Source organism: Gallinula chloropus, assembly GCF_964237585.1.
Source record: "Gallinula chloropus genome assembly, chromosome: 21".
Classification (NCBI taxonomy): domain Eukaryota; kingdom Metazoa; phylum Chordata; class Aves; order Gruiformes; family Rallidae; genus Gallinula; species Gallinula chloropus.
This window is the reverse complement of record NC_140106.1, coordinates 211,993-225,723: the sequence shown is the minus strand read 5'-3', so window position 1 is coordinate 225,723 and position 13,731 is coordinate 211,993. Positions and strand designations below refer to the sequence as shown.

Below are 13,731 nucleotides of genomic sequence, written 5' to 3'. Positions count from 1 at the left end.
CGCCCACCTCTCTGGACCCTCCTGTCAGGGCAGTGATAAGGTCTCCCCTCGGCCTCCTCTTCTCCATGTTGAACACCCCCAGCTCCCTCAGCTGCTCCTCAGAGGATTTGCCCTCCAGCCCCTTCCCCACCCTGGTTGCCCTTCTCTGGACTCACTCCAGGACCTCAATGTCCTTATCGTGAGGAGCCCAGAACTGGACACAGTACTCAAGGTGCAGCCTCACCAGTGCCCAGTACAGGGGCAAAATCACCTCCCTAGGCCTACTGTCCACACTACTTTTGATACAAGCCAAGATGCCATTGGCCTTTCTGGCCATGTTCATTTGACAGTCACCAAACACCCCCAGGCCCTTCTCTGCTTGACAGCTCTCCAGCCGGTATCGCCCAAGCCTGTAGCTCTGCATGGGGTTGTTCTGTCCCATGTGCAGCACTCTACACTTGGCCTTGTTAAACTTCATCCCATTGGTCTCAGCCCATTGGACCAGCCTGTCCAGACCCCTCTGAAGACCCTCCCTCACCTCAGGCAGATCATCACCTCCTCCTAGTTTAGTGTCATGTCCAAACTTACTAAGGGAACATTCAATCCCTTCATCCAGGTCATTGATAAAGATGTTGAACAAGACTGGACCCAGGACTGACCCTGGGGGACGCCACTCATGACCGGCCTCCAGCTGGATTTGGTTCCATTCACCACCACCCTTTGGGCCCGTCCATCCAGACAGTTTTTAACCCAGCTGAGGGTCCCCCTGTCCAGGCCAGTGGCAGCCAGTTTCTCAGTCAGAATGCTGTGAGAAACCGTGTCAAAGGCTTTCCTGAAGTCCAGGTAAACACATCCACAGCCTTCCCTGTGTCCATTAAGCGGGTAAATGGATGAGGGGAAGGCTCTCTTGATCAGGCAGCCTGTAATAGACACCCACAACGGTATCACTTATGCTTGCCTGTCCTTTAATTCTCACCTACAAACTCTCAACTCGTTCCTTAGCTGCCCCTGGACAGAACTCAAGACATCCCAGTTGTTCTTTCACAGGAAGAGCAACTCTCACCTCTTTTCCTTGTTGGCCTGTCTTTCCTAAAGAGGACTTAGCCAACCATGGCCACACTCCAGTCATGTGAGTTGTCCCACCAAGTCTCTGTAATTGCAACTAGAACATCACCCCTTGAGCACACACAGATTTCCAACTCCTCCTGTTTATTCCCCATCCTGTGTGTATTGCTGTACAGGCATTTGAGGGAGCAAGCCTAGAACCCTATTCCCCCTGGATGATAAGCTCTTCCCACATACCCCTGTCAGGCCTGGTATGTAATAAATAAGCCATGACCAAAGAAGCCAGAACCCTGCCTGTAGCACCAGTCTCTGAGACATGTATTTATAGGCATGATACTTCTATTACATCCCATGTATTCTCCCAGAACATGAAGGAGGGAAGAGAAAATAACTTGCACCCCAGAGTCTTCCACCAACTATCCCAAGGCCTTGAAGCCTCTTTTCAATCCCTTCAGGCTACAGGATGCAGCTTCCTTCCCCCCTGCCTGGAAGATGAGCAGCGGGTAATAGTCTGGTGATTGCTCCAGGCTGGGGAGTTTCTCAGTAACAGCCCTGATCTGAGCTCCAGGAGGACTACAGACCTCCCTGTGATGAGGCTCAGCCCAGCAGATTGGGCCCTCTGTTCCCTTTAGAAGGGAGTCTCCACACTATGACACTTTCCTGTTTGCATTTTAAAACACGGAGGGGAAAAAGCACCCAACACCCATTTCAGTTCCAAAGTTTATTCCAACTAAACTGCCTGAGCTGCAGGGTCCAGGAGCATCTGGTTCATTCCCACGAGCAAGAACGTCGCTGAAAACAGTGTTCGTCTCAGTCCATCCTGCCACTCAGTGATCATGTAGGACACCCTGACCACAGCTGGGAGCCACACAGAGCTCTGGAGGTTGTACCTGAGCGGTGCCGACAAATCCCCTCTGCTCTCTCTCATGCACTTTGCTTAGGACTGGCTCTAATTCGTTATAAAAGAAGGATCAGCATGTGGAAAGCAGTTAAATCTATTTCAGCTGCTATTGCACTTGTATCCATATACACAGTCAGTACATTTCTAAGGAAAGGCAGGGTTATGCAAATTACTTCCAGGAAGCCATTTACATTAACTCCTCCCAGATAGAGCATGCTCAGTGACACTCAGGGGGTCTTCTGGTGGTCTTCAGGGATGAAGGCTGGATGTCTTCTCTCTCAGCATGTGCTCTTTGCAGTTTTCTCCATAGTTTCTAAATCACAGGTACAACCATATCCTACTGAAATCCAAAACAAATCTACTCTCAAAACATGCAAATTCTTTCTATTCTTAAAACATGCAAATTCTTCTTATATTAAAGTTATATTATTTGTATCTTAAGCTAAATCTATATCAATTGACTCACCATTATTATATTTCATTGAATCAATGGGGACATGGCAGTGGTAGATGCTGTGACATCACCTTTGCCCGAGGGGTGGATAGGCCAGGAGTGTGCACATTGCTTGTGTGTGACATTGTGATTTCATTGGTGCTGGAGTAGCTGCGATGCCAAGAGAAGGCATATGGCTTGTGGGGGTCCTTCTGATGTCATCAAAAGCAGAGTTAGGCCTCACCCAAATATGGCTTTTAGGAAGAACCATCATCACCAGAAGCCTGCACACAGCACACACACCCGTGGGACACAGTGACTCGTGAGTGAGGTCACCATCCCTTGAACTGAGGCGCAGAGAGCGGTGGCAGCAGGAGGGTGTGAGGTCACATCGCCGAGGGCAGCCTGTAGCCATGGGCTTGGTGCAGAGCAGCCCTGTGCATCAGAGGGGCATCCCAGGGCTCAGGAGCTGCAGCCCTGGCTGGAGCAGTGGGGCTGGGGCTGTCTCAGGGCACTGCAGGGATGTGCCTGGGCACGGTGCCAGCAGGAAACCACAGGCTGCCTGCCCGGGGGGAGCAGGGCGAGCGCTGCCAGGCCACGTGGGCTGTGGTTTGTGCACCTGCAGGCTCCAGCTCCCGCTCTGCCCGGGGGGAATAACGGCCCCTGGGTGACACGCTGAGAGCCAGGGACACGGCTGAGCCCCTGGGCTGCGTGTCTGCTGCCAGGGCAGGGACATGGCCCAGCCCGGGCTCCTGCGAGGGACCCGCCATGGGGCTCTGCGGGGAGGAAGGGGCCAGCCAGCACTCCTGGGGTGGAGCTCTGGCCCTGGCCAAGGGCTTTTCGCAGCTGCTGCTCCCAGCACAGCGGGGCTGGAGCAGGAGCAGGGGCTGTTTCCTTTCCAGCCTGACACAGACCCGCAGCAGTCCCAGCTCTGTGGCTCCCACTGCTTGGCGGTGCCTGGATGTTCTTGGCCTTGGGTTCTTGGATGAGCCCAGCAGAGGAGATGCTCATTGCTCCCAGTGCCCCCAGCAGGGACCGAGCGGGGACAGACCCATTTCTCCTCCACACCCAGCTTGTCCCATGACGATCCCCTGCCACAGTGACCGTGACATGCGCAGCGGGACCTCTGTGTCCCTCATATATGGTCATGAATGGAGCTGGAGGAGTTCATTGGAGGGCTGGGCTGTGTCGGAGGGGAGATACCTCCCGATAACGACTAAAAAGGTGCTGCTGCTTTGATTGGCTCCTCATGCAGCTGGGTCTGCATCTACAGAGATATATTACCCTTTCATCACTGTTGTCTCTGTGGGTCCCCAGGAGCTGTGACAGGCAGTGTGGTGCTGCAGGGCTGTTCCAGCAGGACAGGAGACTGAGGCTGGGGATGGAGGGACTCCTGTCCCCTCGGGTGCTGTGGCTGCTGCTCTGGGTTCATCTGTGCAGGGGTAAGTGCAGCATCCTGGTCCCACAGAGAGGGTCAGCTGGCACTAATGGGAACATCGAGATATCTCTGAGAATGGGGTGTCTTTGGAGGTGCCACTGAGATGGGGGGCAGACAGTGCTCAAGTCAACTGAATTTGTGCCTTTCCCTGTGGGTCTGAGGGCACAGGACTGTTGCAGGGGGGTCTGGGCTTGTGGGGAGATTGTGCCCTGTGAAGATCCAGGCACAGTATATGGGTGGGAAGGGGAAGGTGGTGCTTGGGTTTGGAGGAGGAGCTGCTGGTTGTGGGGTTGTGAATAACACAGTGAGGATTGAGCAGAGCACCTCCAGCATGGTGAAAGCCTTGGGGACAAATGTGAGCCTGACACTGCCCTGGGGACAGCATGGAAGGGTACATCATACACACTGGTTCCTGGGAAGGAATAACCTCCAGACATGTGGTCTAGTGTTCAGTGTTCTCCTGAAGGTTCCCATGTTTGTGCTTGCAGGGGCTGCAGAGGTGAGGCTGGAAAATGGTGGTGGACGCTGTGCTGGAAGAGTGGAGGTGAAACAACAGGGGCAGTGGGGGACTGTGTGTGGTCATTATTGGAACAAGACTGATGCTGCAGTGGTTTGCAATCAGCTGTGTTGTGGGGATGCTGTTGAAGCTCATGAATTTGGACACTTTGGGCAAGGATCTGGCCCCATTTGGATGTATGGTGTTGAGTGTGATGGCACTGAGTCTGCCCTGTCTGAGTGCAGAAACACAGAATGGGTTCGAGAGTTTTGTGATCACAGAATGGATGCTGGAGTGACATGTTCAGGTAAGAGTGTAGCCCATTCCCCTCTTTTGTGGCCAGGATGGGGGAGGGGACCTGGCTGTACCCTCAGGGCAACAAGGGGGTACTGGAGAAGGACCCGGTGTAGCTGGTCACACTGCTGAATTGGGATTCTCATTCCTGTGTACCCTGGTCCCCAAGTAAAGCCCAGCAGGAACCTAAAACATCCTGACCCCTGCTGTGGCTCAGCCCACCCTCTGTGGGTGCCTAAAGCAGGCAGATGGGTGCTGTGCACACCTGTGGTTCGCTCTTGCCCTGGATGAGGACCCCTCCCTGGGTGGGTGCTGGAGCTGGGGGCTGGTGCTGACAGTGGCTGTGGGTACACCCACACTGCAGAACCCTCTGGGACTGGGGGACATTTCTGGTGGCTCCAAGGGGTTCCTGGGACTGGCCCTGAGCTTGGTAGTGTAGAACTGGCTACTATAGCCAACAGCACCTGAGCCCATCTCCTTGGGCCCATCACCAATGGGTACATCAGGGCCTGGGGCCTGCGCCCAGCAGCCCAGGGTCTCCAGAATAGCAGCAGTTTATCTGAGCAGTGCCTGTGGCTGTGGCTGTGGGAGAACAGCCAGCCCCCAGTGCTGTGCTGATTTCTGGAGAGCAGGGAGGGGCTCTGGTGTGTTTGTGCCATCAGCACCCACTGGGAGCTGCTGGAATGGTTGAGACTCTTTGCCTGTAACCAGGTGAGAGATGGGGTGAGACATGCTCAGGACATTGCCAGAGGGATCTGGGAACTCTCAGGGGTCTTTGCTTGTTCCAGGGTTTGTGCGGCTGGTTGGAGGGGACAGCCCCTGCTCAGGACGAGTGGAGATCCATGATGAGAACCAGTGGAAAACTGTCTGTGACTCAGACTTTGGTCCCAAAGCCGCTGACGTGGTCTGTGAAGAGCTGCAGTGTGGGGTAGCCCTGTCCATCCCTGGGGCAGCTCATTTTGGAGAAGGTGTTGGTTCCATCTGGGACAGAGAGCTGCAGTGTTTGGGGAATGAATCCTATCTGGTTTTCTGTCCCACAGGGTCCCACAAGGACCCACCCTGCACCCACGCCAACGATGCCAGTGTCATCTGCACAAGTAAGGACTCAGGGTGGGGTGTTAAATGCTGAGGATGAGCTGGTGGGAGGGAGCAGGATGGGGACAGGACACACAACCGGATTTGAAGGCAGGAGGGGTGATGTAGTTTTCTGCAGCCTTAAGAGAAAGCAGAAGGAGGCGGTGAAGAGCACCAACGACCCTTTTCTCCTCTTCCTCTGTCCCCAGAGTACACAGGGTTCAGGTTGGTGAATGGCAGCATGGCTTGTGATGGGCGGGTGGAGGTCCAGGTGCTGGGGACCTGGGGCACCCTCTGTGACTCCCACTGGGACCTCTTGGACGCCCACGTTCTCTGTCGCCACCTCGGCTGTGGGTTTGCTGAGTCCCTTCCTGGAGGAGGGCGTTTTGGGAGAGGCACCGGCCCCACCTGGAGAGAGTCATTCCACTGTGACGGGACTGAAGCCCAGCTGGGACAGTGCCCAGTGACTGCCCTGGGAGCCTCCCCATGCTCCCACGACAGGGACGCTGCTGTCATTTGCTCAGGTGAGTGCTGGGAAAACAGCGTCTGACCCCCATTTTCCCCTGGGGTGTGACATGGCCACCCAAAGCAAGGGATCCCATGGTGGGCGCAGGGTGAGCTTCTCCCTGGAGAAAACCTCCCTTCACCTGGAGTGATCTGGAGAGCTTGATCTGCTCCAACTGAATGCTCTGAGGTGGGAGAGCTGACACTGAACAGGGTCAGACATCTCTGTCCTCCTGGGAAACTGGCAGGCTCAGAGTCAAACCAGCTCCCAGTCCCTGAACCCAGGGGTGCAGAGGGGCAAAGATGTGTGGGGTGCCCCATGGCTCAGCAGTAGCATTGCTACTGCTGGGGATGAGCAAGTTTTGTCCCACTTCTGCCCATTCCCGTTGTACCATCTGGTCCTCCCTCCTGTGGAAGCTGCTCCATCTGCCTCAGCAGGGAGGCTTTGGGTATTGTCTTGCCCAGGAGAGCTCAAGGACCATGGGCAACCCTGCTCCTAAAGTTCACTGCACAGCCCTGAGGCAGGTAGCAGAGCTCTAAGGCACTGTGAGGTTTCTAGAAACTGGAGAGGCACTGCAGGTCTCTGGGCTCTCTGGTGCTGCTGAGGCTGGGCCATGGCTGCTCTTCCCAGGCTCAGACAGCTCCGGGGCCCTGCGGCTGGTGGGTGGAGGCAGCCGGTGTGACGGGCGAGTGGAGATCTTCCAGCGCGGGACCTGAGGCAGAGTCCTGGATGACCAGTGGGATGTGCAGGAGGCCAGCGTGGTGTGCTGGCAGCTGCAGTGTGGAGAGGCAGAGAGAGCCTACAACCCCCCAAAGCCTGAGAGAGGGACAGGTCCTGTGGGGCTGCGAGGGGTGCGGTGCGCAAGGGCATGAGCCCAACGTGACCCTCTGCAACACCTCCCTGCCCGAGAGCACGCTGGCAGCTGGGATTGCCGAGGATGTGGGGGTCGTTTGCTGGGGTGAGTGGCACTGCAGGGACCCCCAGGCTCTGGGCTGGGTGGGCACCATCCCCTGACAGCAGCTGGGCTTCTTCCTGCTGCAGGGAGCCGTCAGGTGCGGCTGGTGAACGGGCCCGGGCGCTGTGCAGGCAGAGTGGAGATCTACTACCGGGGCAGCTGGGGGAGCGTCTGCGATGACGGCTGGGACCTGCCCGACGCCGCAGTCGTCTGCCAGCAGCTGGGCTGCGGAGGGGCGGTGGAGGCCGTTGGCTCTGCTGCCTTCGGGGAAGGTGCCGGGCAGGTCTGGCTGGGCAGCGTGAGCTGCTCGGGGGCCGAAGCTGCTCTCTGGGACTGCCCAGCACGGCCCTGGGGGCAGCCCGACTGCGGGCACAAAGAGGACGCCGGAGTCGTCTGCTCAGGTCTGTGCTGGGAGCTGTGCTGGGAGCCCAGGGACAGGGGAGGTCGGGACAAGGGGAGAGCCGGCAATGGCCGAGGCTGTCCCTGGCTGCTACTGAGCCCTTGCCCAAGGCCGTCATGGGGACACCCACGTACAGGTCCTCTCTGTCCCACATGGCAACTTTGGGGAGTTTTCCCCGAGGGTTAGCGGGGAGGAGAGGGTTGTCTGTCTGTCAGGGACTATCAGGGCGACTGGCCATGCATTTTCCTTGTCTGGGGGCTTCAGGGGCACACCTGATCCTACATCCCTGCACCATCCTGTTCCTTTTGGTGTCTCTCCTCCCAGAGTTTGTGGCCCTGAGGCTGGAGAAGAACGACAGCTGCTCCGGGCACCTGCAGGTTTTCTATAACGGGACCTGGGGCAGCGTTTGCTCCAACTCAATGCCTTTCCAAACGGTGTCTCTGGCATGCAAGGAGCTGGGCTGTGGGGATGCAGTATCCTTGGATTTATTCCGTTCTTACGGAACGCTGCGTGGCCCTGCCTGGCTGGATCGTGTGGAGTGTGGGGAGAGTGACAGCTCCTTCTGGCAGTGTCCCTCCACTCCCTGGCACCCACAGTCCTGCACCGACCTGCGTGATGAGACCCACATCACCTGCAAGGGTAACTCTGAGCCACCTGGGCACCAGCATCCCCAGCTCCTGCTCCCTTTTGGGCAATGTCAGACACAGACAGAGCCCACAGGGGCTTTTCCTTTCCATGCCAGACCCTTCTGCTGCTGGTGGTGGCACAAAGGAGCCTTCAGCTCTCAGACCCCACACATTCAGCAGCAGTGGGCAGCCAGGCTGCCAGCAGAGCCTGGGGGAGGCAGAGGTGTCTGCAGGAGAGGTCTCAACAGAGACCCATCAGGGCTCCAAGCAGTGTCCCCAATCCTGCCCTCTGTGAACCAGGCTCCCTTGGGGGCTGAGCAGTCAAGGTCCCCCACACTGCCGGGTGTGTCCCCTGAGTGACCGGGGTTCAGCTGCTCCCTTGAGCACGGTGGCAGAGGGATGCACAGGCAGAACTCAGCCCCGCTCTCTGCCACACGACCCGCCTGCTGCAGCCCCTCACCATGGCATTTCCTTCTACAGTCAGACAGCCAGGAAAGGCCCCAGCCCTGGATCCCACATGCCCAAACTCCACGAGCTGCAGAGGTAGCTGCTCCTCTGCAGGCCTCTGTCCCCTGGCAGGGCTCTGCCTGCTGCCCTGGTGCACTGAGGGGTTTCTGCCTTCTCCAGACAGGGAGAAGATCCGTGCGGTGGGAGGCGAGAGCGGGTGCTGGGACAGAGTGGAGGTCTGGCACCGCGGCTCCTGGGGGACGGTGTGCGACGACTCCTGGGACATGCTGGACGCGGTGGTGGCGTGCCGGCAGCTGGGCTGTGGCCCTGCAGTGTCTGCCATGGGCGAGGCGGCGTTTGGGAAGGGGACGGGCCCCATCTGGCTGGAGCAGCTGGAGTGCCGGGGCACAGAGCCGTCTCTGCAGCACTGCTGGGCCCGGCCCGGGGACAGCGGCGCCTGCTGGCATAAGGAGGACGCTGCCGTGAACTGCTCGGGTGAGCATCTCCCGGGGGCTGCACTGTCCTGCCCGTGGCCCCGAGCAGGGCCCTGGGCTCCTGCCTGGCCACCCCTGAAGGAGCAGCCCCACAGGAGGGCCAGTGTGGGTGGGATGTGCCAAGGATGTCTGCACACATGCACACAACCCCGGGGTGTCAGAGAGGAGGTTCTCTAGGACCTGCACACCCAGCCTTTCAGCACAGCTCTTGCAGGTACCTCCAAGGTTCCCCGCCCAGCGAAAGCCCCCAGACCCAAATTGAGAGGGGCTGCTAGTGGGCCCCTGGGGGGCTTTCAGGCCAGCTAGGTCTTTGGGTGCTGGCCCCTTTCGTTTGGGAGCTATTGCTGGACGTTTGGCATGTTGGCCGGAGAGTGCTTCTCCGGCCGCCAACTGCAACCTTGCAGGTACCTGCAAGGTTCCCCGCCCAGCGAAAGCCCCCAGACCCAAATTGAGAGGGGCTGCTTGTGGGCCCCCTGGGGGGGCTTTCAGGCCAGCTAGGTCTTTGGCTGCTGGCCCCTTTCGTTTGGGAGCTATTGCTGGACGTTTGGCATGTTGGCCGGAGAGTGCTTCTGCGGCCGCCAACTGCAACCTTGCAGGTACCTCCAAGGTTCCCCGCCCAGCGAAAGCCCCCAGACCCAAATTGAGAGGGGCTGCTTGTGGGCCCCCTGGGGGGCTTTCAGGCCAGCTAGGTCTTTGGCTGCTGGCCCCTTTCGTTTGGGAGCTATTGCTGGACGTTTGGCATGTTGGCCGGAGAGTGTTTCTCGGGCCGCGAACTGCAACCTTGCAGGTAGCTCCAAGGTTCCCCGCCCAGCGAAAGCCCCCAGACCCAAATTGAGAGGGGCTGCTTGTGGGCCCCCTGGGGGGCTTTCAGGCCAGCTAGGTCTTTGGCTGCTGGCCCCTTTCGTTTGGGAGCTATTGCTGGACGTTTGGCATGTTGGCCGGAGAGTGCTTCTCCGGCCACGAACTGCAACCTTGCAGGTACCTCCAAGGTTCCCCGCCCAGCGAAAGCCCCCAGACCCAAATTGAGAGGGGCTGCTTGTGGGCCCCCTGGGGGGCTTTCAGGCCAGCTAGGTCTTTGGCTGCTGGCCCCTTTCGTTTGGGAGCTATTGCTGGACGTTTGGCATGTTGGCCGGAGAGTGCTTCTCCGGCCGCCAACTGCAACCTTGCAGGTACCTCCAAGGTTCCCCGCCCAGCGAAAGCCCCCAGACCCAAATTGAGAGGGGCTGCTTGTGGGCCCCCTGGGGGGCTTTCAGGCCAGCTAGGTCTTTGGCTGCTGGCCCCTTTCGTTTGGGAGCTATTGCTGGACGTTTGGCATGTTGGCCGGAGAGTGCTTCTGCGGCCGCCAACTGCAACCTTGCAGGTACCTCCAAGGTTCCCCGCCCAGCGAAAGCCCCCAGACCCAAATTGAGAGGGGCTGCTTGTGGGCCCCCTGGGGGGCTTTCAGGCCAGCTAGGTCTTTGGCTGCTGGCCCCTTTCGTTTGGGAGCTATTGCTGGACGTTTTGCATGTTGGCCGGAGAGTGCTTCTCGGGCCGCCAACTGCAACCTTGCAGGTACCTGCAAGGTTCCCCGCCCAGCGAAAGCCCCCAGACCCAAATTGAGAGGGGCTGCTTGTGGGCCCCCTGGGGAGCTTTCAGGCCAGCTAGGTCTTTGGCTACTGGCCCCTTTCGTTTGGGAGCTATTGCTGGACGTTTGGCATGTTGGCTGGAGAGTGCTTCTCCGGCCGCGAACTGCAACCTTGCAGGTACCTCCAAGGTTCCCCGCCCAGCGAAAGCCCCCAGACCCAAATTGAGAGGGGCTGCTTGTGGGCCCCCTGGGGGGCTTTCAGGCCAGCTAGGTCTTTGGGTGCTGGCCCCTTTCGTTTGGGAGCTATTGCTGGACGTTTTGCATGTTGGCCGGAGAGTGCTTCTCCGGCCGCCAACTGCAACCTTGCAGGTACCTCCAAGGCTCCCCGCCCAGCGAAAGCCCCCAGACCCAAATTGAGAGGGGCTGCTTGTGGGCCCCCTGGGGGGCTTTCAGGCCAGCTAGGTCTTTGGCTGCTGGCCCCTTTCGTTTGGGAGCTATTGCTGGACGTTTGGCATGTTGGCCGGAGAGTGCTTCTCCGGCCGCCAACTGCAACCTTGCAGGTACCTCCAAGGTTCCCTGCCCAGCGAAAGCCCCCAGCCCCAAATTGAGAGGGGCTGCTTGTGGGCCCCCTGGGGGGCTTTCAGGCCAGCTAGGTCTTTGGCTGCTGGCCCCTTTCGTTTGGGAGCTATTGCTGGACGTTTGGCATGTTGGCCGGAGAGTGCTTCTCGGGCCGCCAACTGCAACCTTGCAGGTACCTCCAAGGTTCCCCGCCCAGCGAAAGCCCCCAGACCCAAATTGAGAGGGGCTGCTTGTGGGCCCCCTGGGGGGCTTTCAGGCCAGCTAGGTCTTTGGCTGCTGGCCCCTTTCGTTTGGGAGCTATTGCTGGACGTTTGGCATGTTGGCCGGAGAGTGCTTCTCCGGCCGCCAACTGCAACCTTGCAGGTACCTCCAAGGTTTCCCGCCCAGCAAAAGCCCCCAGACCCAAATTGAGAGGGGCTGCTTGTGGCCCCCTGGGGGGCTTTCAGGCCAGCTAGGTCTTTGGCTGCTGGCTCATTTCGTTTGGGAGCTATTGCTGGACGTTTGGCATGTTGGCCGGAGAGTGCTTCTCCAGCCGCGAACTGCAACCTTGCAGGTACCTCCAAGGTTCCCCGCCCAGCGAAAGCCCCCAGACCCAAATTGAGAGGGGCTGCTTGTGGGCCCCCTGGGGGGCTTTCAGGCCAGCTAGGTCTTTGGCTGCTGGCCCCTTTCGTTTGGGAGCTATTGCTGGACGTTTTGCATGTTGGCCGGAGAGTGCTTCTCGGGCCGCCAACTGCAACCTTGCAGGTACCTGCAAGGTTCCCCGCCCAGCGAAAGCCCCCAGACCCAAATTGAGAGGGGCTGCTTGTGGGCCCCCTGGGGAGCTTTCAGGCCAGCTAGGTCTTTGGCTACTGGCCCCTTTCGTTTGGGAGCTATTGCTGGACGTTTGGCATGTTGGCTGGAGAGTGCTTCTCCGGCCGCGAACTGCAACCTTGCAGGTACCTCCAAGGTTCCCCGCCCAGCGAAAGCCCCCAGACCCAAATTGAGAGGGGCTGCTTGTGGGCCCCCTGGGGGGCTTTCAGGCCAGCTAGGTCTTTGGCTGCTGGCCCCTTTCGTTTGGGAGCTATTGCTGGACGTTTGGCATGTTGGCCGGAGAGTGCTTCTCCGGCCGCCAACTGCAACCTTGCAGGTACCTCCAAGGCTCCCCGCCCAGCGAAAGCCCCCAGACCCAAATTGAGAGGGGCTGCTTGTGGGCCCCCTGGGGGGCTTTCAGGCCAGCTAGGTCTTTGGCTGCTGGCCCCTTTCGTTTGGGAGCTATTGCTGGACGTTTGGCATGTTGGCCGGAGAGTGCTTCTCCGGCCGCCAACTGCAACCTTGCAGGTACCTCCAAGGTTCCCTGCCCAGCGAAAGCCCCCAGCCCCAAATTGAGAGGGGCTGCTTGTGGGCCCCCTGGGGGGCTTTCAGGCCAGCTAGGTCTTTGGCTGCTGGCCCCTTTCGTTTGGGAGCTATTGCTGGACGTTTGGCATGTTGGCCGGAGAGTGCTTCTCGGGCCGCCAACTGCAACCTTGCAGGTACCTGCAAGGTTCCCCGCCCAGCGAAAGCCCCCAGACCCAAATTGAGAGGGGCTGCTTGTGGGCCCCCTGGGGGGCTTTCAGGCCAGCTAGGTCTTTGGCTGCTGGCCCCTTTCGTTTGGGAGCTATTGCTGGACGTTTGGCATGTTGGCCGGAGAGTGCTTCTCCGGCCGCCAACTGCAACCTTGCAGGTACCTCCAAGGTTCCCCGCCCAGCGAAAGCCCCCAGACCCAAATTGAGAGGGGCTGCTTGTGGCCCCCTGGGGGGCTTTCAGGCCAGCTAGGTCTTTGGCTGCTGGCTCATTTCGTTTGGGAGCTATTGCTGGACGTTTGGCATGTTGGCCGGAGAGTGCTTCTCCAGCCGCGAACTGCAACCTTGCAGGTACCTCCAAGGTTCCCCGCCCAGCGAAAGCCCCCAGACCCAAATTGAGAGGGGCTGCTTGTGGGCCCCCTGGGGGGCTTTCAGGCCAGCTAGGTCTTTGGCTGCTGGCCCCTTTCGTTTGGGAGCTATTGCTGGACGTTTGGCATGTTGGCCGGAGAGTGCTTCTGCGGCCGCCAACTGCAACCTTGCAGGTAGCTCCAAGGTTCCCCGCCCAGCGAAAGCCCCCAGACCCAAATTGAGAGGGGCTGCTTGTGAGCCCCCTGGGGGGCTTTCAGGCCAGCTAGGTCTTTGAGTGCTGGCTCATTTCGTTTGGGAGCTATTGCTGGACGTTTGGCATGTTGGCCGGAGAGTGTTTCTCGGGCCGCGAACTGCAACCTTGCAGGTACCTCCAAGGTTCCCCACCCAGCGAAAGCCCCCAGACCCAAATTGAGAGGGGCTGCTTGTGGGCCCCCTGGGGGGCTTTCAGGCCAGCTAGGTCTTTGGCTGCTGGCCCCTTTCGTTTGGGAGCTATTGCTGGACGTTTGGCATGTTGGCCGGAGAGTGCTTCTCCGGCCGCCAACTGCAACCTTGCAGGTACCTCCAAGGTTCCCCG

General features: G+C 59.1%; 1 protein-coding gene across 1 annotated transcript; it reads left to right on the top strand.

Annotated features, from left to right (window-relative positions):
• Positions 1-1,089: 1,089 nt before the first annotated feature.
• Positions 1,090-9,284, top strand: LOC311199718 (scavenger receptor cysteine-rich type 1 protein M130-like; the record flags this gene model as incomplete). Its single annotated transcript, XM_084273853.1, is given in 11 exon segments — positions 1,090-1,108; positions 5,395-5,529; positions 5,647-5,703; positions 5,890-6,030; positions 6,816-6,898; positions 6,902-7,048; positions 7,050-7,143; positions 7,227-7,541; positions 7,865-8,179; positions 8,794-9,108; positions 9,232-9,284. Coding segments are annotated over 11 exon segments (1,674 nt in total).
• Positions 9,285-13,731: the final 4,447 nt, after the last annotated feature.